At 39.8% G+C, this 24,856-nt stretch overlaps 1 protein-coding gene across 4 annotated transcripts in view; it reads left to right on the forward strand.

Annotated features, from left to right (window-relative positions):
* Window positions 1-23,185, forward strand: part of sytl5 (synaptotagmin-like 5) — a 41,863-nt gene extending 18,678 nt beyond the window's left edge. For 2 of the 4 annotated variants that reach the window (XM_017410350.3, XM_037976100.1), the window contains exons 2-18: window positions 1,905-2,250; window positions 2,335-2,550; window positions 4,406-4,518; window positions 4,660-4,777; window positions 6,714-6,839; window positions 7,998-8,106; window positions 8,237-8,366; window positions 10,624-10,724; window positions 11,234-11,323; window positions 14,262-14,327; window positions 15,364-15,542; window positions 15,652-15,754; window positions 15,845-16,006; window positions 16,096-16,204; window positions 19,345-19,483; window positions 20,482-20,690; window positions 20,999-23,185. In XM_017410350.3, coding sequence (XP_017265839.1) covers window positions 2,132-2,250; window positions 2,335-2,550; window positions 4,406-4,518; window positions 4,660-4,777; window positions 6,714-6,839; window positions 7,998-8,106; window positions 8,237-8,366; window positions 10,624-10,724; window positions 11,234-11,323; window positions 14,262-14,327; window positions 15,364-15,542; window positions 15,652-15,754; window positions 15,845-16,006; window positions 16,096-16,204; window positions 19,345-19,483; window positions 20,482-20,690; window positions 20,999-21,141 — 2,232 coding nt within the window. In that variant the 5' untranslated portion in view covers window positions 1,905-2,131 and the 3' untranslated portion in view covers window positions 21,142-23,185. The remainder of the gene's footprint in view (window positions 1-1,904; window positions 2,251-2,334; window positions 2,551-4,405; window positions 4,519-4,659; window positions 4,778-6,713; window positions 6,840-7,997; window positions 8,107-8,236; window positions 8,367-10,623; window positions 10,725-11,233; window positions 11,324-14,261; window positions 14,328-15,363; window positions 15,543-15,651; window positions 15,755-15,844; window positions 16,007-16,095; window positions 16,205-19,344; window positions 19,484-20,481; window positions 20,691-20,998) is intronic. The other 2 variants (XM_017410351.3, XM_017410352.3) reach the window with 2 other exon arrangements.
* The last annotated feature ends 1,671 nt before the right edge of the window (window positions 23,186-24,856 follow it).

Here is a 24,856-nt window from a genome sequence, read left to right on the forward strand (position 1 = left end):
ATAAATAAAACCACTGAGTCAGGATGTTTGTATTCAGCTCAGCCAGTCTCACAAAGCGAATCACAGTAAACGGGCAGCAATTCAGACATAAAGTTACTTTCAACCTTTAATGTTTTCCCTAATAAATCCCCACCTTGCATGTAAAGTCTGAAGGAAAATGTCGTCAGCGACGGCGACAGAGCAGCTGGAGTTCAGCTGAAAATGGTCTAATCACTGATGAGCCTCTGGCTGCTAATGGAGTTTTGATGATGCTGGTTCATTAGTGTTAATTCACGTAAAGTGAAGGGAAGAGGCGAGAGGAGAGGGGGACGACTGGAGGAGGACGGTGTGAGCTTATGCAGATCCTCGCACAAATCTGAGTTATAATCTAAATTGCTTCAGCTACGGCAGAACTTCTTCCCTTCACTCAACAGCTCACATCAGCCTGTTTTATAGTTATTAGTTTAGGATTTTAATGACTAGTTTTATTTGCAGGGGAAGAAGATGATTTATTTTTATTTAATATATTTATTACTGCATTCTAATTGGTTTATTTGATCAGGCTCTGCAGCATGATGAAGAACTTTGTTTTATTTTTCGAGGCACATGATTTCTAATAACTGAGACGTCAGGAGTTAATCAGAGCTGCTCATTAGTCTCACAGCACAGGAAGGAGTGACATTTTACATTTTATCATAATCACGACTGCTGGCTTTAGTGGTGCACAGCTTCATTTTATGGTTAGAGATTCAGTTTCTAAATGATTATTTCCCTGCTGAAACTCCAACTCATGTTAGTAGGAACGTTTGGCCTGATCTTACTTTAGATATTCTAATATTGTGATTATTGGGAATCAGAAACACCTAAAAAGAAGCCTAAATCCTAGACAAAATGTCCTTGAATGCATATCACCCGTTACCTTTCAGGCCAGAGTTTTAGACTGAGATCATCCTATGTTAAGAAATAAAGCTATTGTAGCTGTTTTGGTCCGACTTATTCATAACATTATGTTTAATGACTTCCATCTATGACCACCAGATTGTCAGTCAATATCTGTAAAAATGACTGCGTTAGAACCATTTTTGTGTTGGCTACTGTGGATAAGCTGAGGCAACCATCTTGGATCGGATTTATTCCAAAAGTTAATCAGTTGTAGACGTACATCCAGTGATTATTTCCTGAGAGTTTCATTAAAATCTGTCCAGTGGTTCATGAGATATTTTGCTAACAGATCAGAATACAGTAGTTGACTCCATCTGAACTGGACTTTTATGCGACTTCATAACTCAATAAATTAACACAAAAAAAACTGAAGCTGACAGATAAAATGTTTGTGCTAAATTAGAAGCAAAGTGATTGCCGCCAAGAGTTTTCACCTAATTTCCAGTAATTGTCACAAAATTCTACAGAAAGCCGAAAGTGCAGCTCAGATAGTGGCCCTAGATTAAATTCCTCAGTAATTTGCTCAGCAGCAGCGGCGGTGCTCTGACTCTCTGAGTCGCCTCCATCTTTGCTGTCGTGTCTCTAAAGTTGCTGAAAAGCTCGTCTCCAGAGCCATATAAGTGTTATGTCGCAGCGAGGACTGGTAGGCAGGTGTGCAGATAATGAGTACAAGTCTTGTCGTGGCTTTCAGAGAAATATGCTGTAGCATAATGGAAGCAGAGGAGTATGGATGCCGCGCTCTGAATATCTGGCTAAAGACCTAATTGGGGTTGTTAAGCTGCTGTAGAGCTGTCAAGCATCGACCAATTACTCGCTGAAAATCATTGTCGTGTTTTAATTAATGCTTTTTTCTTAGTCATGGCCAAAAGAGAAGCACATTACCTGGGTTTAAAAAGGAAATTTACCTCCAATTCAATGAAGTTATTAAGTCAGATATACAGTATGCTATTGACATTTCTTTCTGTCTTTTTGTTCTCGTCAAGGCTTCCTGAGGTTGATCACCTGTTCTCCAAAGAGGAAATAAAAGAGGAAACTGTGGTTCAACTCCAGCCCTTCTGCACATTACAGCTTCAATGATGCCAGCAGTGAAGGAAAAACTCAGTCGTCAGCAGGACAATCTGGAGAAAATGAGCAAAATGTAGTTCCTGTTGACCTCCTTCGCTCAAGATATTTGCCTGCTGATTTCCACTGAGTGCAGACGGAGGCACTGATGGAGAAGACCGTGGATGAGTTCAATCTCTCCTTCCTGCTGGAGCACGAACGAGACATGATCCTGAAGGTGCTGCAGAAGGACGAGAAACTGAGGAAGCGAGAGGAGAAAAGGATACGGTGAGGATGTTGAGTGCCACCTTTACGCTCATGTCCATTCTCCGTCGCTTACGTTTCTCGTCTCTTTCGGTTTCTGCCCTGCAGGAAGCTAAAAAATGAGCTGCTGGAGATCAAGCGGAAAGGTTCCCGCCGGCCCCAGGATTCTGGGGAGCGTCAGTGCGCTCGCTGCCTGAAGGCTCTGGGCCTGATCTTTGACCGTGGGGATCTGTGCGAGGAGTGCCATCTGCGCGTCTGCAGCGAATGTCGAGTCACTGCCGCAGGGTCGCGCCAGTGGAGGTGCAGCGTCTGTTCCAAGATCTCGTAAGTGTGTTACCTGCAGAACAGCTGAGGGTGGGGAAGGATGGACTCTGCAGGAGGTTTATAAAAGATTAATGGTGCCAAATTTGTCTCCATTTGTCTGACTTTGGCCCGTGGTGATTCAGTGCTGGAGTAATCTATAAAAAACAACAAAACTGCTATTAATCCTCACTCCTTTTGCTGACAAGTTTCAGACTTCAAGTTGCACCTGTCAGCTGGTTTTACCTGCTGTATCCACATGTATGTATATTTTAAATACATTTATTAGTGAGACTAGTTTGTCTTTTTTAAAAGAGCATAAAAAAGCATAAAACTGGGAACTCAAAATCTTTTCAATATAAATTTTAAAAGTTGCTATTGAGCTTTAAGTCAAGATGTTAAAATAGATAATATTGGGAAAAACATATTTTTCTTGTGATTTATATTTTGACAGCATACACCACTAGTTCAACTATGAAGTTAAACACTAAAAAATGTGTCCATCAATAGTTTTTATTAGAATCAGAGCTCATTTGGATCCGACCAGTCAGAGCAGACTTTTACTGCCAGTTTCTGGTTTACAAAACCATTTAAACACGATTAGAAATGGTTACATATATATGTTTTTAATTACTGTCATGACACCATGCCTTGGTGTTAAATTGTGCAAAATAGATTAGATCAAAATATGTAAACATTACTTTCAAATTGCTGGAATTTTAGATATCTGCACTTCTTAAATTTGTAATTTTAGACGAGTTCCTGTCTCACCTTCTTATATGATTTAGTGAAACTAACACTACACACTGTTTCACAGTTCCCATCATAATACAAGAGGCAAATGTGTGGAAAAAATAATCTGTGGGTTTCATCAAGGCTCAAACAAAACAGCAACCAGCTTGTTTATTTTTAATCAGTTTTGAAATTCTCTACAAGGCAAATATTGTCGTGGATTTTTACATAATTGTATTATGGATGTGAGCATTAAGGCAGCCTCAAAGGCATTGTGTCTTTCAGGACTTTTGTGTCATTTATTCAGCAGCCTTGGCTGTTTTATATTGAGTTGGAACCATTTGACAGTTTTTTCTTTGAGATGTGGATCAGCTGACTTCTGGTCTCTCTCAAACGAAGCCAAGTTGTTTTCACCAAACAGTCTCATTCATCTTCTTCTGGTTGTTGGTGGGATTCACCGGGCCTTGTCTGAACTCTTTTTATTATGATGAATCTTTCAAAAGCTTCTCTGACAGCTGCTGTTATTGTTTTACCTGTCCCTTTAAACATGCTGTCTGTGAAACTTAAGTGTCAGATACCTCCTTAACCTAAAAACATAAAACCTGAGGCTTATTTTAATCTATAACCTTTAGAAATAAACTCCTAAAATGCTTAATTTTGACTTTGCCCCAAAGTTAATTCATAAAAAAATGGTTTTCATTCATTTTTAATTTAGAGGTTTTTTTTATTGAAGGACGTCAAGAGCCGAGTGGAGATTAGAAACTGTGTCCTAGAGTCAGAAATAAATAAAAAATCTTCCTGGGGTTCGATGGTTACCGAGTTTTTTCTTCTATTTTTAGTCATATTAGCTTGAAAAGGTCAATCTAAAGACACATTTTATTATCTGCTCTGTTTCTGTTTTTTATTTGCTGTCAAAGAAAACGTATAACCTCCTCTTTTATCACCAGATAGCTTCTTCTCCCATCTAACATCCACACATTTAAGATTAATGACCATGTGCATGAAAAAATAAGGTCTTCTTAGTTTTCACTGACTTGTGTAACCCAAAGCAAAAACTCAACCATGTTTAAAAAAAGCAAATGTTGGTTTTCCAGTGTGAACCGGTGTTTATTAATGGGACATTTTGGTGTGTTTGTTTGGACAACAGGGAGCTGAAGGTGGTGACTGGAGAATGGTTCCTGGAGGAGCGCTCCAAACGCTTTGAGCAGAAAGCGCTGAGCAGCGACGTCATCAAACAGTCCATCCTGAGCAGTCCACCAAGTAAGCCTGACCACTAATGTGCTGCAGAATACGCTCGAACTCAGGCCGTAATGACTTCTGTGGAAAGAACCGGGTTGGGTGGTGGGCTGCAGGAAATGTGCACGTTTTATTCATCTGTGAACTCGTGTTTTTGATCATAAGCCACAGAAAAAATGTCGACAGAGAATCTATCAGTCTCCTCTGAGCCAGAGAAGCCCGACACTCCGAAGTCCAACAGAAGCGCCGTACGCAGCCTCATGGATGGCGCCAAAAGGAAGGGGTAAGGACACGTCACAGTGTTATAGTTCTAACGTTTTATTCATGAATTACAACACATGTAAGCAAACTGCCCAGCTTGATAACATGTCATTATTTAAGTGTTAAAAGCTTCCCACTGGAAACATTCTGCATGACTAGAATGTCCTAGCTGGCAGCAAGATATTTAACTCAAACTAATGCAGGGAGGAGATACTTGTTCCTTAAACAACTAAATAAAATGTTAGGGGACCCTCTCAGATTGGATGACAGGCAGTTTTCCATTTATTATTTGGATTAATGGAATAACAGCTCAGTAAATATCTAATTGAAATAATTTCAAGCCTAATTAAAGCTGTGGTGTTCCTCAAGGATGTATTCTCGGACTCTTGTTGATGTTGAAGAACATAAATGATCAAACAAAGATCTGACACTTTTCTTTTTGTTGTCACAGAAACATTTTGATTCACTAATATAGGAAACAAATTATGACCTTCCATTCATTTCTCTGAAGTTGCAGATTAACACAAAAAAACAAAAACACGTCATTTTTTTTCCTGCAATCATCATCTCTATCTAGAGGGTTTCAGGTACCTGGGTGGGGTTTGGCCTCTCTGATGCTTGGTGATCCCTTTTATGGCAGTAATTGATAAAAATAAATATTAGTTCAGGATCAATAAAACATGATTTCCACACAAGAAAATTAACATTACAGTGTCCACACTTTTAACCTGCTGAGAATATTTGAGGAGAAAAGACTTCATGCAGAGCTGAGTTTCCCATCACTGATAAAATATATTTGGGGAAATAAATGTTGTGACATAAGGCATCAAAACAGCTCATCAAACCAAGGACATATTCAAAGTAAAAGGGGTCCAACTGAGTTTTCCAGTTTAAAGCCCTCTGCAGACAGCAGGATAACATCATCTGAAACATGATAAAATGTGCAGTGAGCTGAGTGCTCACTTTAATACGAGACCATCAGGAAAAAAACAGAAAAAACAAGTGGACGTTCATTTGATTTGTCAGAGACCTGGAATGTATTTAAACATACATTTTGTGAAGCAATAATCGGATTGTGTTCAGCCGTGATGACTCCTTATCTCGACTGCAGTCTGATGGTTCCTGAAGGCATCGCGGAGAGCCCAACAGACTTTTAAATCAGACGTTAGGATGGCTTTGATACTCACACAGCTGCTGCCTGCATATTTAATTATTCTCAGCAATAAAGAGATAATTATCAGACATTCCTTGTAGTAATATGTGCACTGTAGTATTTTTATTCTCCATAATATAAATATCAATTTTGGTTTTAGACTCGTGTCAGAGGCGAAGCCACAAATAAACAGATCCGTCTTTTAATTTTGCAAAGTAGAATTTGACATAAGAGCATCAGCGAATTCTTGTTTATTTTTCTTAAAGAAATTAGGTTCCTTCACATTCCTACGCCCCACAACTTTAAAGCAACTAAAAGGATCAGAAATATTTTTCAAATTCATCCTCTGGCTGTTTACTTCCATCACAGTCCATCCAGTCAGGTGGCATTTCACTGTGATAACGGTGCTAATATGTGACGGCCAACGATCTTATCCTCTGTGGGCGATGAGTCACTTTACTTTTTATGGGAAATATCAGACATCACCTGTGAAGATGTTCCAGATCACTTTTCTGCAGGAGTCCTTTTATTTTTTCCCTACACAGCTAAAAGAAATCAGATTAGAGGAAAGCAAACATGATCATAATAATAACTTCAATCCAATAATAGGCCATGTGTGTAGATTTTTAATTTAATACATTTCCTCTGCAGGAAGCACAAGTGACTGAGATGAACATGAGAGACATGGTGTAATGGCTTCACAATCATCTCTGCTGCAGAGCTGATAACAACCTCCCTCCCTCTGTGTGTGTGTGTGTGTGTGTGTGTGTGTGTGTGTGTGTGTGTGTGTGTGTGTTCTGTGCAGACGGATGAAGATGGCTAAGAAAGGCAACCGGCCCACCTTGAAGCCAGAGAACGGAGTCGACAGCAAGTCAGCTTCAGATGGAGACGCTCAAAGCGTTCGTTCTGCTGCGAGTTTACATTCAAACAGGTATCTGACACTCAGTTTATAATTAGCTATATTAAGATTATCACAAAAATACCCTTTTCTTGTATGTTATAACACCAAAGGCTTTGGTGTCATATGACTCCAGACAGATCAAACAGAAACACTTAGACATTAAAGACATTTTCATCTGGGTTTTAATTCGAGATAAGAGGTTTTCTCATAGGACTCAGGCCTCTTTCCTGAAGGCTGAAGATTTTCAGTCTGAATTGCAGGCATCATTCTCAACGTCAAATGGATCAAAGGATGCTATATGCTCGTTCATATTTAAAAGTTTCCTGTGAAAACAGACGTTACTGCGGCTGTGATCCTTCCTGATAACCCAGCTCTGCTCTGATTGGTCGGCTCCAGTGATCCGATCGTAATTCTGCGTCGTTTCTGTTGAAGTTCAGAAACACAAGAAAGCATTTCCTCGAACATGAAGTTTGTGTACGCCTCAAGTTATCAGCATTTGCAGTTCTGTGCAAAAATCTTAAGTCATATTTTTGTTGTCCTGATCATCAGTTCATGTTTTCTGAAGTTATATTAATATTTTTCTTTGGACTTTGGCTGCTTTTTCTCAATTTTTTTGTTCAGTACCAAATCATTTTCAAAGTTTATCTTGTTTTGTTTGTTTAAGTCTGATTGTAATTAAAGACCCCCCCAAACTCAAGGGATGAACCAGTGTTGTGTCGACAACTTCACAAAGAATCAATTTTAAATGGGATTATTAGGCAATTTATTACCAGCAGCATGTCACTAAGACACATTTTGTTCTCATAAAAATACCAAAGATAACCCAGTTTGACTCATTAAATTGTATTTTAGCACCAACAAGTTGATTCCAAAAGAGCTGTGATGTGAAAACTTGTCATACAGTCGATGATCAGCTGCGGGATGATGCATCTGTCGGGTCCTGCTTCAGGTCTTTGATGGATGTTTTCCTCATTCCTAAAGATATGTTTTTCAGACCTACAAAACTACTTGTTTGGGTCATTTTTGAGGCATCAAAGACATACAGTTTAAGATAGATGACATAAAGCACACAGACAATCCTTTTCATATCAAAAGGATTCAGAGATCTACATCTGAAGTGTTATTTTGTGAGCGTGGAGCAACTTCAGTAGTTAAATACTCACTGATGTTTGCCTTGTTGGGTTTCAGGAGCGCTGCGGTGGCTGTAGAGTCCTCAGGGATGCCCACCGTACCCAACAACCTGCGATCCCAAACTCCAGATAAATCCTCCAATCCCAGCAACAACCGGAGGGTCAGGGTCAGCGACGACACACACACACACACACACACACACACACACACACACACACACAAACAGACGAAGCTGCAGCGCATAAAGCATCCCGGGTAAAGTTTGCCTTTAACAGCTCAGATGTCTTTGAACGCAGCCTGACGGAGCAGAAAGCGTTGCCAGTTTACCCTCCAGCGAAGGTGCGCCTGAGAAGAAGGCAGCTGGTCACCACCGGACGAACTCCGACGCTCCGGCCATCTCCGTGTCCAGGGCTTCTGTCTCGTCAGGTGACAGCTGAACATCTGCAGCTGGACCGTTCGGTCCTGTTGTGGAGACAACACCACTCCTGCTGTCAGCTGGCAGCTCCAAAGCTCACACACAAACATTTTGACAACTGAATCACAGTTTCGAGATGTGTTAGCAGCAGCACATCACATCAGAGGTGATGTGAGACCGTCTAACCTCTCCTGCAGAGGAAAAAGACTCCACTCGGTGTGTTCAGAATCTTAGAAAGGATAAAATTAGTCCCTCTGTCGGGAGCAGATGTCACGTCTGCACAAATTACACAATTAACTTCACCTCTGTCATCCTGCACTGCTGCTCCTCTTTCCTTTTAAGTCTAATCCACTTCACTTTGTCTCTGTCAGCATCCAAACCTTTTATCCCTGCTTCTTACTGCTTCTCACAAGTGTGTATAGATTTTAAAATGACCCGGATTAGAGTCAGTAGTTGTTAAAGACCTCACAGACGGAGGATCTCCAGCCGTGGCTGCAGATTTCGGGAAGCATATTGAAGATGTTCTTCAGTTTTTAAAGAGTCATCAGTTTTATTTTAAAGATCTCAGTGATTTTATTAATCCAGAATATGCTGAGTACCTGTCTTCAGATGTTTTTTCTGTTTCTAAAACATTAGTGGTGAAATTGTTTACTTCAGCTTTGGACAGATCTTGTCAGATTTTGCTGCTGGGAGATTTGTTTTTTTTACCCTTTAGTCCATTTTTTATTGACTTCATGAGTTTTTGAATCATTTTAATGAATAATTCAGTATTTTGAGGGAGGAAAAAAAACACACTTCTCTCCGGGAGACGTTTGAGAGGAAATTAATTTCATATCCATCTTTTAAATACTGATTCAAAGTCAGGAAGAAATTATCTTGATGCGTAAAAACGAGACCTAAAGATAACAGCTTCAGCTCACTGCGATGATCAAAAATGTTCAGTCTTGCTCTGAAGCTCAATAATTAACTTCAAACTTATTTACTTCATAAGTAAACACCCCTTTAAAGCCTTTTATGTGGCTAGAAATATAAAATCAAACAAGAAAAGAAAGATAATTTGCAATGAGTGAGGATATCATCTTCTTATTCAGCCTCATTCAGTTAAGTTAATTTGAAGTCTACGTCTTTAACCAGCTCAGAGATAACGGACATGTGGGGGTAAGACATGATTTATTCTCTTTAAGCCTTATCTTACTCGCACATTTCATCAGGTATTATAGGACACAACCATAGTTTTTACAAAGTTTCTATAAATACAGTAAAAGTCACTCAACATTTACCCCTAAATGGATTTTTAGTTCACATTTCTGTCATGCTTTTCACAAATTATTCAGGTTTTATGAGTCTGTTTTTGAATCATGTTGGTTTAAGGAAACTTTTCAAGGTCAACCCAAGGTAACAAATGCTGTGCGTAAAACGCATTTCACGACATCTTAAAACTTGAAAAGTTTGCACCAAAGTCTGGGTGAATCTAGTTCCGATCTTTTAAAGTGGGCTTCTGTGGAAAGGTTATGAACAGTTAATATCTTAGCTGTAGTGGATGGCTTTCTGAATGACATCAGTTAACAGGACACACACACACACACACACACACACACAGGGAGGGAGGTTGTTATCAGCTCTGCAACAGAGATGATTGTGAAGCCATGCCACCATGTCTCTCAGGTTCATCTCAGTCACATGTGCTTCCTGCAGAGGAAATGAAATAAATTTGTAATTTGGACCAGTTTGCTAACAGCTATTCTTAGCGGGGCTACGGTGGGTGGGTTGCTGCTGTCTCAGATTTATTTATTTATTAAACCTTTACATTTCTGTCAGTTTTACATGATACAGTTATTCTGGCAGAAATATTCTGATGTTGCTGCTGGGAGCGCCTCGGCTGTACCAAAAGCTTGTGAATAAACATAAAATTATATGTAAATAACCACGTGATGCAAAATGACAGCAAAGTAAAAGTGAACAGCATTCACATGAACTGCTGTAACATTTTAAAGATTGTTGTTCTTTTCAGACAGCAGGAACCCACTTTGGTCTTGGCTCTGTTCAGACTAGCTGTTAGCTCATCATTCTGGTTATATTTAAACTCATTTTCTTCAAACTGAGATCTCAAATATCGCTTTAACTGTAAATATAAAGTTTCACTAAAAACTGAGACTTTCTCGCTGTCTGTTCCTATTTCTTAGCGTTCAACTCACCAAACTGCATTGTGTAACGTAATGCCTTTGTTTTTATTCTCCTGCTGCTTCGGTGCGCCCTCCCCGCTCACAGATCACAGCCGCTCAGAGATGGATCTGTCAGCTCCTGGATCTGAACCCAGCGACGACGCTTTCAGTCTGAGAAGTCGCTCCGTCCCGGGACTCAATGAAGCGGTGAGTGCCATCACGCCATCTCAGCCTCGCAGCTCCACAACAAGCTCACCTCCGTCACAGAAAAGGCTCCTATTGCTCTGGTAGTAAAGTCAGCTACGAGGCCAAAGCCCTCCTGAATTCCTTACCTGTTGTACGACTGCATCAGGCTGAAGATTTCTGAGCCCGAAAACTCAGCGCGATGCGTCGGCTGTGGGCGTGAATGTTAATTTCACATCAGAGCTCACTTCAAAGAGCTCGACGAGCGTCCAAACAGACAAACAGGTGGACAGTGTGGCGGTCAGTATTTGTTTGTGTCTTCAGTTGGCATTAATTTGCATTTAAAGCACCTAACAGAAACCCTCGAACACAAATTATTTTCTTTGCCTTGCTTAGTCAAGCAGCCGTGCTCACAAGTTGACTGTATGAACGTGAAAATCAGATTGTCACGCTCTGTCCCGGCTTGTCTTATTGAATTTATTGAATTTATGAGGTGGGCTTCATTCGACTGATCACAGCGCTGTCATCCGCAGGAGTTCTCCGACGAGGAGGAAGACATTGACGCCCTGATGTCGGCCCACAGCCGGAGCGCCGGCCGCAGCATCAGCAGCGCCGTGTCAACGGTAATGGCCGCCTTCACGTGCAGTTTAAACATGTTCTTTCTCTGCTTATGCACTGAGGGTGGAAATATAATAACCAGCCTTGTGAAAGAAACCATCTGCATTTAAACAAACATGTAGTTCCTGCTGTGTGCATCGGCGTGACGCAGACAGTGGAGGCATGTTTTTATAGGTCAGACAGATATCTGTCATCACCTGATGCTGAAAGGCAAAGGCTGGCAATGATGGTTTTGCTTGTGTCTGTCTGTTAGCAAAATATCTCATAAACCAATTGACTGATTTTATTGAAACTTTCAGGAAAAAATCATTGGATGTGAATCTTCAACTGATGAACTTTTGGAGCCAACTCGATTTAAAATAGCCACCACAGACGACTGACCTTGGAAAACACAGAAATGACAATAAATCAGTCAGTTTTACAGACATTGAGCTAAAGTTTAGTGTGGTAGTAGCTAAGAGTCATTCACAACACATACTTCAAGTGCAGCTTGACCTTTGCTTAAAACGTTAGCATTAACCGCGATTCTCTGTTAGCAAACTATCTCACGAATCACTGGGTGCGTTTTAATGAAATGCACAGAAAGTAATCATTGGATGAACATCTACAATTGGCTGCCACAACTAATCAACACAAAATGGCTATAATTCAGTCAGTTTTACAGATAATGAGCTAAAATTTGATCGCTCAGTAGCCGAGAGTCATTTAGAGCACATACTCTGCGAGTGACTTCTCCAGAAATCGTAGGAGATTACACACACTTTTTAAATAAGGTTTGACCAAAACAGCAAGAAGAACATTTCTCAGCATAAGCTGATCTCAGTCTAAGACTCTGGTGTGAAAGGCGACGGGCGATATGCATTCCTTCCACGAATCATTATCATTATTCCTTGAAATCCCTCTACATGACAGTCAGGTTGAAAGTCATTAAGCTTGGGTTGGTCAGTGAAAATGTATCAACCTTTATGGGTCTGTTATCACCTTTTCTCACACAGTGGTCATTTATTCAAGCACCAATGCAGTATTTATGTTTTGGGGGGCTGATTAAGCTGCACATTATTGTTTGGGATTATCAGGCAGGCAGCTGTGTTGAACTGAAACACTCAGATAATCTGACTTTGTGACACTTGGCCTGCACCAAACAATAAAACTATTATCTCCAGCTGTTTTTTTCCCACCTAAAAGCCCAATATGTCTTTCTCTGGAATCTGTTAAGACTTTAAACAGAAGAGAAAAAAGGCTAAATAAATGAATATTGTGTTTGAAAAGGATCATGTAAACCCTGGTGATGCTCTGCTGATCCTGCTGTATTCAAACACACATAAAATAAATGCCCACATTGGGTTTTGTTTTTTGGTCACTGAACCAGCGTCAGATGCGTGTCTGAGTTTATGTTGTCCTCATCATGAAATAATATCATGGCAATAATAACAGTACAGTCAGACTGCAGCTTTAAACTTTTGACAGCAGCATCTATTTTCACTTTTCGCTCATTGATTACATCCTGCAGCTCCTCTCCCGTGTGCTTCACGCAGCGATTCTTGCCTGGGGACACTTTACCATTCGAACCGAAGGATTTGACCTCGGCCCCGAACGATTGCTGAAGCTGCTGACGGCAATCGATGACAGCAGGCAAAAAAACCCCACAAGAGCACACTGACGCAGAGAAGATACGGCGCTGCTGTTTAACTACCTGGTGCTGCCGCTGCCACGCTCTGAATAATTGTTGCGTTGGGCTGAAAATTACACACCCCTTAAAGCATAAACCCAAAGTACAATTTCAGACTGAGACACATATTAACACGTTACAACAGAACATTTCTCTCTTGGCCTTGATTTCCCTTGTTCACATGGAGCTTGCCCCCACAGCTGTCTGAAATGGAGTGTGGCAGAAACCCCAGTTATTGGCCTAAATGGCTATTTAATTTTAATTTTTCTCCCTGTCAGTGTGTGTGAGTCATAGATGGATTATTTACAGCAAAGCCTGGGTCCATATGAGCCACTGGCCCGTAACTGCACATGAAAATATAGCTTTATGCACTGCATGTGTCTGCTACAAGCACATATGTTGCACCACTGCATGAGAACCCAGAGCATATAAGTAGTTTGGTTTTTGTTATGTTGACATATTAAAGTAATTAGTCCACGCACAAAGACCCCAGCAGAAACCTGTAACCCTGCAGCACCGTGCAGCTTGTCATCAGATACATCACTGCATCATACATCACTGTTGGAGATGTGGTTTGAGCTCCTATCGTGCTCTGAGATGCAGTGTCTATGCTTCCGGTCACAAAACTCCTCCACAGTTTTGTGTTTTGTTCCTAAGAGTTTGCAAGTCGAAGCCAAAGAGACGTTTCCTAATGAACAGGCAGGCGCTCGCTGTCGCAGGATCAGCGCCGAGGTCTCCACAAGCCGGCGAAGCTGCTCCTCCAGCAGTGCTAAGAAGATTTTTGAAATCTTTTTCTATAAAATATTCATGTAGTTTTAGAATCTAACTGGCTTTAAAAACAAAAGAAAAGGCGGAAAAAGATTAGACGTCTTACTTTTTGCAGCTTGAACCAGCGGATAGGAAACCACCAGAGCTCTGATAAAATCTGCCCCCTGGGACGTTTTTAATTAATAAAGAGTTTTTATTAACTAAAAAATGTCTTTAAGCTCTGCTTCAGGGACTTCAGGGGGAACTTTTTTCTTAAAAATCAAACACCTCTTCTTCTCTTTCAGACTTGTTTCTTACTGTTTGTGTTTTCTGTGCATCTCTCCTGATTTCGCTGCTGATTCCAGATGAGTTGTAATCTCTGTGGTTTCATGTGATAATCGCCATGGTAACAGTGTGTAATGGGGCTTCCTGGTGCTGGCGGTCAGGCTCTGTGCCTTTATCATCATTGAGCTCAGCTCCTTCTCTTCTCTTTTCCTTCTTTTCCTCTCCCATCGGTAAAACCCCAGTCCTCCACTCCTGGCTCCGAGCGAAGGTGGGGGTACCTTAATGTCCCCGACTCGGATGCTGAGACTGTGAGTCTCCTCTCTGACATTTGTGCATGCACTTGCTTTTACTGCGATGTTAGAGATGCAGCCGCACAGCTTTAATGTTGCACGCATCGTTCAGTAACATATAAAGGTTTATTTTTCCCCAATTATTCTGAGCGTACCTGCATGTTCAGTTCATGTTTGTGTTCACACTTTTAAGCCTGAACTCCTCACATGAAAGAAGTTAATTATCGTGGCAGGAAATAAATTTTCCTGTATAAAAAAAAAAAACAAAAAACACATGGATCAATTCTGCCAGTTTTATCCGGTCCAGTTTACCAGCAGTCAGTTTTATTCAGGGACATAATTAGCTGCTGCAGTCGCCTTAAAGCCATTTCTTTATGAAATGGATTTTGCAGATACACAGTCGGAGAGTCAAAATGAGGCTTGTGTAGGTGTTTTATTTTATTTATATTCTTCTTCATTCAACTAAAATCTATACAACTCAGGCGTTAGAGGCCTGACAGATCATTATTAACTTCCTATGTTTACTGCATCAACTTTTTTTACTCTTTTGTTTAATTCTGTTTGGTTGTTTTTACCAATTATTTGACTTATTTCTAACAAAAAGACTTTCACTTACTCCTTTATCACTACGATCACTAAGATTGTGCATCTTCTTTGCTCCACCTAATGATTTATTTAAATGTATTTATGGTCAAAATCCTTTTAATTTGGCATCTTATTCATCTGTAATTCTTTTCCAATCTCATTGACATTTTCCTTTGGGTTTTGATGAAACAAATTCAATTTACTGTAAATTCGTCTCTTAGGGAAATTTTTCAAAATATTTGTTTAAAAAAATGAGTTTCAACAAAATTACCAGCCTTTTTGAGTATAATATGAATGTTTTTTATCACTGTTTTCTTTATGTTAAACATTAAATCTTACTTTTCTAGTGGCAGTAATGTAAAAGGATCCAATCTCTGCAGATTATTTATTTGCACCCAGTGTTTATAAAAGACTCCAGCCTTGTCCCCGTCTCACATCTCCATCCTGATCTCCTGTCTTGGCCTCACAGAGCAGCATCAACAGCATGATGAGCATGTACAGCGACACCGGTGACTATGGCAACGCCAAGGTGAGCGGCGAGATCCTCCTGAACGTCAGCTACAACTACAAAACAGGCGCCCTCAACGTCCTGGTGAAAGAGTGTCAAAACCTGGCGGTGGGAGACGAGAGGAGGCAGCGCACGGACGCGTGAGAACCTCTTCAGATCATCTGAGGACAGCAGCTGACGTCTGACCTCGCTTTAATGTCCAACACGAGAGGTGACAGTGCTTAGAGCTTTGTTTTCTTGTCGTGGCAGGTACGTGAAGACTTACCTGCTGCCCGACACGTCCAGGCAGAGCAAGAGGAAGACCAGCATCAAGCCCAACACCATCAACCCCATTTTCAATGACAACCTGAGGGTCCGTGGCAGAAAAAAAAAACTCAATTTCATTTGAATTCAACTCTTTTCATCATGAAGCGTCATTGAGCTGATGTTTGTTGTTTTTCAGTACGTGATCAGCCACTCGCAGCTGGAGACTCGGACCCTGCAGGTGTCCGTGTGGCATCACGACCGGTTCGGATACAACAGCTTCCTGGGCGAGGTGGAGCTGACCTTTGACTCGTGGGAGTTCGACTCTCAGATAGAGGCGTGGTACGCTCTGCAGCCCAGGGTAGGAGTCGCAGTCGGCGCGTCTCATCGTCCTTATCCGACCTGAAAAGACGCCTCAGAGGTTTGTGGTTATTTATTTGACGTGTGTAGGTGGAGAGCAGCATAGACTCCACGATGCAGTACAAAGGAGAGCTGACCGTCGTGCTGAAGTACATACCTGCAGAGAAAAACCTCACGCTGCCTCTGGACCAAGTTCAAGGTATAATTTCCCTAAAGTTATCATGTCCTCTAAAAATCCACTTCATCTATAAGCGCTGTGGTCTGTGTATGTATTGCCTGCTGCCAAGAAAGGCAGGTGATCATGTAACCGATTGTCTGTGTGCTCATTTGTCTGCCTGTGTGCAAAATATCTCATGAACCAGCGGACAGATTTTAATGAAACTCTCAGAAAGTAGTTATTGGGCGTACAACTACAACTGATTAACTTTTGGAGTGACTCAAGATGGCTGTTACAGCTAATCAACTGTAAAATAAAAACACAGAAATGGCTGTAACTCTGTTAACTTTACAGAAGTTGAGCTAAAATTTGGTAGCTGAGAGTCAACACATACTCCGAGCAGTAACTGGTCTCTGTTTAAACTTTGGCGTGCCGTTTGCCTTTCAGTCTATACTTGTTTTTGATTTAAGTTCATGTCGCACAGATAGAAGTTCAGCTCGCCGTGTCAAAAGCAGTTCTGAGGGTGTAAATAATGTTCGGCAGCTCAGCATGAGTTCGTAATAATGACTAACCCACCAAGTGAGTCGTTAAATGTTAACAAGAATAAAAACAACTTTTCCCAATGCAGTGTGGTCTAAAATTAAATGCTCACAACCCCCTTCTGACCTTTTTACTGTCGACTTGCTCTGATTTTGTCACCAATCATTGCAGAGGCCAAGGAAAGTTTTTTTTTTTTTTTCCTTTAAGCACTGCTCTACTTGCTGCCAAATCTTAAAAAATGTTGTAACTTGTGTATAAATGTGGCAGATTCATACAGATTCATGGATTCTTAAATGTTTAAAAAATATAGTATTTTTTTGTTGTTGCTGTTAAAAACAAAAATTTTAATAATGTGACATCACTACAGGCTTGATGGCTTTAATTCGATTTTAATTTTTTTATCCCATTACAAACACAGAAAACACAAATCACCAGTCGAAGGAGATTCTTCACATTTGCAATCTAATGTTATTTTCTTATTAGTGCTATTTGAACGGGATGCTGTAGTTTGTTTGATTTGCAGGTGCATAAAAAAATTCAACCATTTTTCAACCAAGTTTTACCTGCAGTGGATTGCAGCCAGCACATCGTTAAACTGTTTTTTTTAATGAACAAAAGCAACAGCTAAATGTGTTTCAACCCCACTTATTTAGAATATTTTAACCATTTTAGTCTGCACTCTGAAGGCAACAAAACTGTAGATTGCTGTATTCAGAGCCAGCAGACTCCTGAAACTAAAACAGTAATTTATCAAAACATAACTGCAGTGTTAGAACGTTAGTCACACAATAATACAAACAAACATATGGAGGCAGCAGCAGACCTGCATATCAGATAATAAGTGAGATAAAACTGCTGCATTTGTGAAAAGAATCTGGTGTTTGTGAAGCAAGTGAGACGTTTTGTTTAACTCTTCTGAAGGCCGACTGACAGCAAGGTTCATCAGTGAAATGAGTCTCAGTGCTGTTCCTTGTTTACCAGGATGAATTGAATTTTTCTGCTCACCTCGTTAACAACGACACGATTTTTTAAGGTTAACTCTGTGGTGCTCACGTCCAATGGTCTCCTTTGGTAATTCTACTCCAGAAAACACTCAAATTATAATGACCTCAAATAATCCTGAACTAACCCATTAACATATGCAATAGAAACCAAAAGCATGGATCATTTTATTACTGTGTAAGTTTGATTTTATAGTCTGTTTAATTATGGAGTCTAAAACAAATTTTCCCCAAGGGGACAATGAAGTAAATTATGTAATACATATACTCTATGGCATATTGTATCGTGTATCTTATCTTTTAATTGGACTTTTAATGTCAAAACAACAGAATCTTGATTTAAACCTTAAAAAATATTCAAAGTATATATATATAGGAGTCAATGATGAAAATATTTATTTATATACGTTTTATTGTCCTAAAGGTAAGTTTGTTTTAGGTCAAAAGAGGATACGTGGAGCAAGATTTTTGGTTAAAACTTTGTCATGCAAGGTTGTGGATAGTTCACATTAATTCAAGGATTATGTTTTTGATAACAAATAGCCAAAATTTTATTGCATTAAAAAACAAATGTAATTTAAAACAAACATTCCTTGAAGAAATGCATTTCACCTGCCGCCCTGCATGACAAAGTTTTAAACAAAGTTGTCATATTATCTATTAGGACTCAAACTGTGTGATGGGGATGACTCTCAGCTACAACCACACTCAGGATCTGTAAATTTGACTGAGTTGTAGCAATTTATGTTTTCACTAAGGCCAAGTCGCTGTGGCAGCCATCTTGAATGGGTTGATCAGTCCTAAATGTCCATCCGATCATTACTTTCTGAGTTTCAATGAGTTTAAATTCAAACCAGCGGTTCATGAGATATTTTGCTAACAGACAGACAAACACACAGACCATTACACGATCACACCAATTTAATAGCAATGGGTAATAATAAACATCTAAAACAATAAAAAGTTCTGCATATCACCTTATTTACAGCGTAACTCTCTTTTTCTAAAAATAACTAAGACTAGATGTCGTCTAAGTTCAAGATAAAGAGACATAACACCTTTTAAATGTCAAACTACTCATCGAGTTGCTCTTCAATCATTCGTATTACACTCAATATTCTTTCTGCAGCTGTCATGATGCCACTCTGTCCTTTGATTCATTCATTCATGCAGACAGTGATCGCGCTCACTGATCTGAGTAATTTAGAGAAGTTGGCTGGTCATCATCCTCAGGGCGTCTTTGTTGATGTAGATTCACTGTAAGAAATGATCCAGGATAGTCAACAAATTCAATTTAATATGGTGTTAATAACCAGATCCACGGAGAGGTCCCCACCTTCATCGTACCTCCAAGGGGTTTTAATGATTCATAATCTCATGGTTTTAATAATGTTTAAAGATGTTTTAATTGTTGCATGAGTGATGTCTGTGGGAATTAATTCACTGTTTGAGTTTTTTTGCTCTCAAATGTCTCCAATAAAAAGATGCTCAGCTTTTAAGCTTTCATTTTTGTAGGTTTTTCTTTATTCATGACTCATCTGTTCATTTTTGTTTGTCCTCATGAGTAAAGGTTTCTGAAGTTTTACACCAGAAAATGTGCAATGAGCTTTGTGTCTCTTTGTCTGCATTCCCCCCCTGCAGTGAAGAAGAGTTTTCTCAAAAGCAAGAAGAGGAGCAGCTTCACGCTGCCTAAAGGGGGCATGGTCGAGCTGTTGGTCAAAGGGGCCAAAAATCTGACCGCCGTCAAGTCTGGAGGCACTTCTGATCCTTTCGTGAAAGGGTGAGGAGCTCGTTTCAGAGGCCAAAAGCTTAAAAGAACACTTTTGTTAAGATTCACATCAAAGCCTTAAATATATTTCATTTAAGGTTAACACTTATTATGTTTAATGAATAAAAGTCGACGTTAAAACTTTGGTACAGAAAAATGTCAGAAGACAAGAGGTTCCTGAACAAAGACGTGAAGAAGAACGGACTCTTTCAGCACAGGAGACACAAATGATTTAGCTAATTTGAGTTGACTTTGTAAATGCTTTACGCAGATTTAGGTTTACTGTAAATCTGTCACCAGCTGGTTTTTTTGTGTCTTTGGAGCGTTTGTTTCCGTCTGTAGTGTCATACATCTTTGCTTCCATTGTCCTGGTTTTTTATTGACATTTCTTAGTATTTGTTGTCTTGTTGGGGTTGTTCTGTGACCCTTTCTTGTAATTTCAGTAGCACTACATAAAACACCCCTAGTTCCTGCAGGGGTACTTACTGTTGTTCAGGGTACTTACAAAAATACCTAAAGGGTATGTACAGAGGTACTTAAAGGATACTTATGAGGGGTATGTACAGAGTATGCACTGGGATACTTAAAGGATATTTATGGGGATATGCCTTTATGTAGTCCTTAAGAGTTTTTTTTTTATCTTTTTGTATGTAAATTATTTGTTCTGATTGTTTTATGACTTTACAATCACTTTCCTTTTCCTTATATTTATTTGTCTTTCCTTCATGTTAGTATTTGAATCTTTAAACGTCTTTTTCTTTGCTTGTTTCTTAATTTAGACGATTCTACAAACATACATTTGTAAGTCTGCGTAAAACCTTTGCTTTGAGTTACTTTTGCTTGACTTACATCTTTTTTTTGTATTTGTAGTGGTTTTAATGACTTATAAGTTTACAGTAAAAAAGTCACATCACATAAATGCTTTGGTTAAAAAAAGCTTTTTCAGTCACTGGTTTGTAATAAAATCCCAGCAAGATGGTAATAAAGCGAAGCGGTGTACGTTCCCGTAGGTACCTCCTCCCTGACAATAACAAGTCGACGAAGCACAAGACGGCGGTGGAGCGGCGCACCGTGAACCCACAGTGGAATCACACCTTCACCTACTGCGGCCTGCAGCCAGGAGACCTGAACAACATCTGCCTGGAGCTGACTGTGTGGGACAAAGAGGCTTTGTCCAGCAACGTCTTCCTGGGAGGAGTCAGGCTGGGAGCTGGCACAGGTAAGACTTTCTCCAGAATAATATAATAAGCTGGGAAAACTGATGAAAATGCATTTTTACCAATTTTGTTCCACTTTGATGATCAATATCATGCACAGGATTTAAAACATGATTGTAAAAGACGCTGATATGTGTTAGTCTTCTATACTAAGCTGTTGTATCTACTGTATTAGTTCAGTCAGAACCAATATAAATATGTAATGATGATGTAATGAAATTCCTAGAGAGAGTCCGGTGCGTGTTAATACCTTCAGGGCCTTCGTGTTGTTCCAACAAATTAAAGCAAACACGTCCCCTGTCTCCTCAAGGTAAAAGCTACGGAAATGAAGTGGACTGGATGGACTCGTACGGGGAGGAACAGCGGGTTTGGCAACGCATGACCGAAAACCCGGAAGTTCCTCAGGAGTGTACCCTGATGCTGCGGTCGACCATGCGCAAGTGCAGCACGTGAGCCGGGTCGAAGCACAGTCAAATGGGGTCAAACGGAGGGAGGAAGAGGTGGTCTGGAGCGATGAGACGAGAGCTGGAGAGGGATGGAGCGGTCGGGGAGAAGTAAGCAAACGATAAGTCAAAAAAAGGACCAGAGACCGTCCCTCTCCGAACTTCCTTTCATGTTCGGATCCCTTCTTGTCTCCACCACAGCCGGTCATGCCTTACTCACTCGTCCACATGTGCCCCTCTGCCCTGTTGACGAAGCTCTGCTGCTGTTTCAAGCTGTCTATAGAGAACCCTTGTTGTATTTAACTTACTGTAACCTAGAAATAAGCACATGGTGACCCCTTACGTGCCCGTCCTTGTATTGTCTGTGAGCCGTTTCTGCATGTGATGGAGAACATTTATCAGACATTAGACGAGACACAGATCAATAATATATATAATAACATTCCCTTTATAAATGTGGTGTGAAGCACAGAATGATGCTGAAAATCATCATTATTACCAGTCGTGTACAGAGTGGGAAAAAAATCAAAGTAGTTACTGCATTTCTACTCAATTAGAGAAGTATTATATGGCATTACATTAAAAACTGCGTCCTAAAAGTCCTCCCGCACACACTAGTAGATTAAGACAAACTATCTGTATAATACCTTTTTATGTCCATGCTTTTTTTAAATTAGTAATTATAATTTTAATGATAGTTCAAGACAGGAATATTGAAGCACTAATTAGTATTTCTTACCTTTAAAAATTTTACATGACTGCAACCGAAAATCTCCTGAAGGTAAAAAGACAAAAGACTGAACTTTCATTAAAGAGCCCTTGTTTCTTTACTTGATAATTGGTTAGAAAAATGCCTGAAGATTTGTTAAAAGAACTTTACAGAGCTCATGTTGTCCGAACAACTGTAAAAGCACAAACATATTTAATTTAGAACAGAACAAAACAAGAAATAATAAAAACTGCTTATTTGTAAAAAGCTGAAAGCATCAAATTTTGACTTGTAACCAAAAAATATCTCCAAGTAAATATTTCTAAATTAAAGTACAAAAACCAGCTTCCTCTTACTTCAACATTCACATTTGCTTTGTAATTTAAGTGTTTTACTAAAGTCATGTACTTTAGACATTCATGTCACCAGAAATATGATCAATTGAAACATTTATGGTATTTATTTTGTGGTCAAAACATTTAATTGTACAGCACAAAACTTAAAACACTCCCAACAGCTTCAATTGTACATTATTTGTGCTAATTAGCAGCATTAGCATGCTAACATTATAGCAGAAGTTTCCACATGTTTTAAGCTTCAAATTTTTAAATCAACATTGACAGAGACTTTTGGCCTCCATCACTGATTTAAGTGTACAAACATCTCTAATAAAGCATTTATTGTCATACTATTTTAATCAAATTTAATCCAATTGATATGATGATAGCAATCATTTGTAATTTAATTTCTTGGTGTTCCCAACATTGGGTTCTACTGAACTACAATAAACGATGTAGAGTAGACTATATTTGTGCCTAATAGGAAGCTTTAAGTGTAAGATTTGGTGAGAAAAAACTCCTGCCATGACCAAACCAACCATTAATTTATTCACTTGAAATTTAAGAAGGTGCCAGGGACCAAATGCTTTTTAAAAAATGCTGTAATCAGTGAGCAGCAGAGATAGGCCGACTCCATCATAGCTTGATTTTAGTCCCTTTCATAACTTAATTACAGCACAGGTGTGTTTTCTTAGTAATCTTCTGATGAGGTTCTTTGGAGAACCATGTGCAGTGGGAATATGGAGTTTAGCTGCTTCTGAGGAGCCCGGCGAGTCCCAGGTGTCAAATAAAAACAGAGGATGGGGAAATCTGTCTCACTGGTTTAGGAATTGTGTGTACGGATTTACAAACGAGGGTGTATTAGATCCCTGGTTCTCAAGCTGCGGTACTCAGAATCCCTGTTGGTGTCAATGATTTACAGGTTAATAAACAAGCTAATTAATCATCAAAAGCTGACCTGAAAAGCAGAAATAGCCAGAAAGATGAGTGGTTTAGTCAAATAGAAACTGCTTGAAACAAAAGTGCAATGAATACCCTGTGGAAACTGTATTGGTTGAAGGTGAACCGGTGTACTAACGACTTCTTAGTGGTGCCAGTGAAGTCTCTATAGGACCTGCTAATCAAGCTGAAAAACAGTGAGGAAATGAAACTCAAATTACCTTAAATCTGTATTAATTTGTGACGGGGCAGAAGAACCAAGACTCTCCTTAACTACCGCTGTTACCACCTTTAATTGCACCTTAAACCGTTTGCTCATTTATGTCAAATATGAATATAAGCTTTTTAGTGTCTGTCATAAAGGTGGTACTTGGACAGGAACGTATTTACTGAGGTGTTACTTGTTATAAAAAATGTTTGAGAGGCACTGCGTTAGATCATTGCTCAGGTTTGGTGAAGTTGGAAAGCTGGACAAACGCTTACTCCCAGGATGAATAAGTTTTAAACAAACAAACCTCTACTTCCCTCTACTTCAACAGGAGAGAAGTAGACAACACAATAAAGCCTGACTTTAATCAAAATAAGTCATGCTCCAAGCTGAATACTTAGGAGCCTTTAATACAGTCACACAAGGATCAAAATCATCCTGAGTTATTCACATCTACATGTTAATATCACATTAACCAGATAAATAAATGTCCGATGTCATTTTAGTGACACTACAGACAAAACTATTGACGTTATGGAATATTATAGGTAGATGGATCAATTTGTAGACAGTCCCTAAAGCTGTATTTCACATCTGGTGTTGTGTTTACTTTTGTTTGCCTGTTTAAATCACCCCACTCAGCTGAAAACAAAGAACAGCACAACATCTGCTGCACATAGACACTAATGTAGCTGCAGATCTGTGTGTAGTTCGTTTCACCGAGGGAAAGAGGGGATTTTTCCTATACCTGGTACTTGCAGGGCTCTGTATTTTCTCGCACTGGTTGACCAAATTACCAATCTGTGGCACAAAGTTTGGTCAGACTTGGACTAATCTTTATGAATTTATGAGAAGACAGAGGTAGGGGAACAAAAGGTTGCATGAAGCAGCACTGATACTGACATCACTTTACACCTAGAAGAGAAAGTGTGATTTGCAGTGTGTTCTCAGGATCCGTGAGATGGGGCTGTGTGTTACAGAGTGAGTCAGCACTGAGATGAGCTGTCGTCACTCAGGAAGGGGGCTAATAATAATGAAGCGAGTGACACTGACCTTGTCCTCGTCGCCCAGGGCTCTGCGATCATCGGCCCTGGGATGAATCACGTTTCACAAAAATAATTCCTAACTCAAACCCCCACTGGGGCTTTTTTCCCCCCCCCTCTTCATGCTGAATGCCAGTTTTGCCATGCTTGTTCTTTTTTAAACCACCTGCTCCGAAACTGCCGGAGCAGCCCGTCTCCCAGTTCCGGTGATAATAATAATAAACATCTTCACTGTCCAGCACAATTGAGGCGCTCGTGCAATATCTTATAACAGATGAAACTCTGATTGTACAGCATGTTCTGCCTGTATGTTGTGTCCAGTTTCCAAGCATCAGATTCACTCTTTTCCAGCTTATTTTCTCCCAAATGTTCTACAGGAATATTTTGAAATAAATACATCTTTCCATAGACCCTACGCTGGTTTTGTTGTTTTTGAAGAACAATATTAGATTATTTCTACATGAGCTTTGCTCACCGTTGTGTGTTAT

This window comes from Kryptolebias marmoratus, linkage group LG6 (assembly GCF_001649575.2).
Source record: "Kryptolebias marmoratus isolate JLee-2015 linkage group LG6, ASM164957v2, whole genome shotgun sequence".
NCBI lineage: Eukaryota > Metazoa > Chordata > Actinopteri > Cyprinodontiformes > Rivulidae > Kryptolebias > Kryptolebias marmoratus.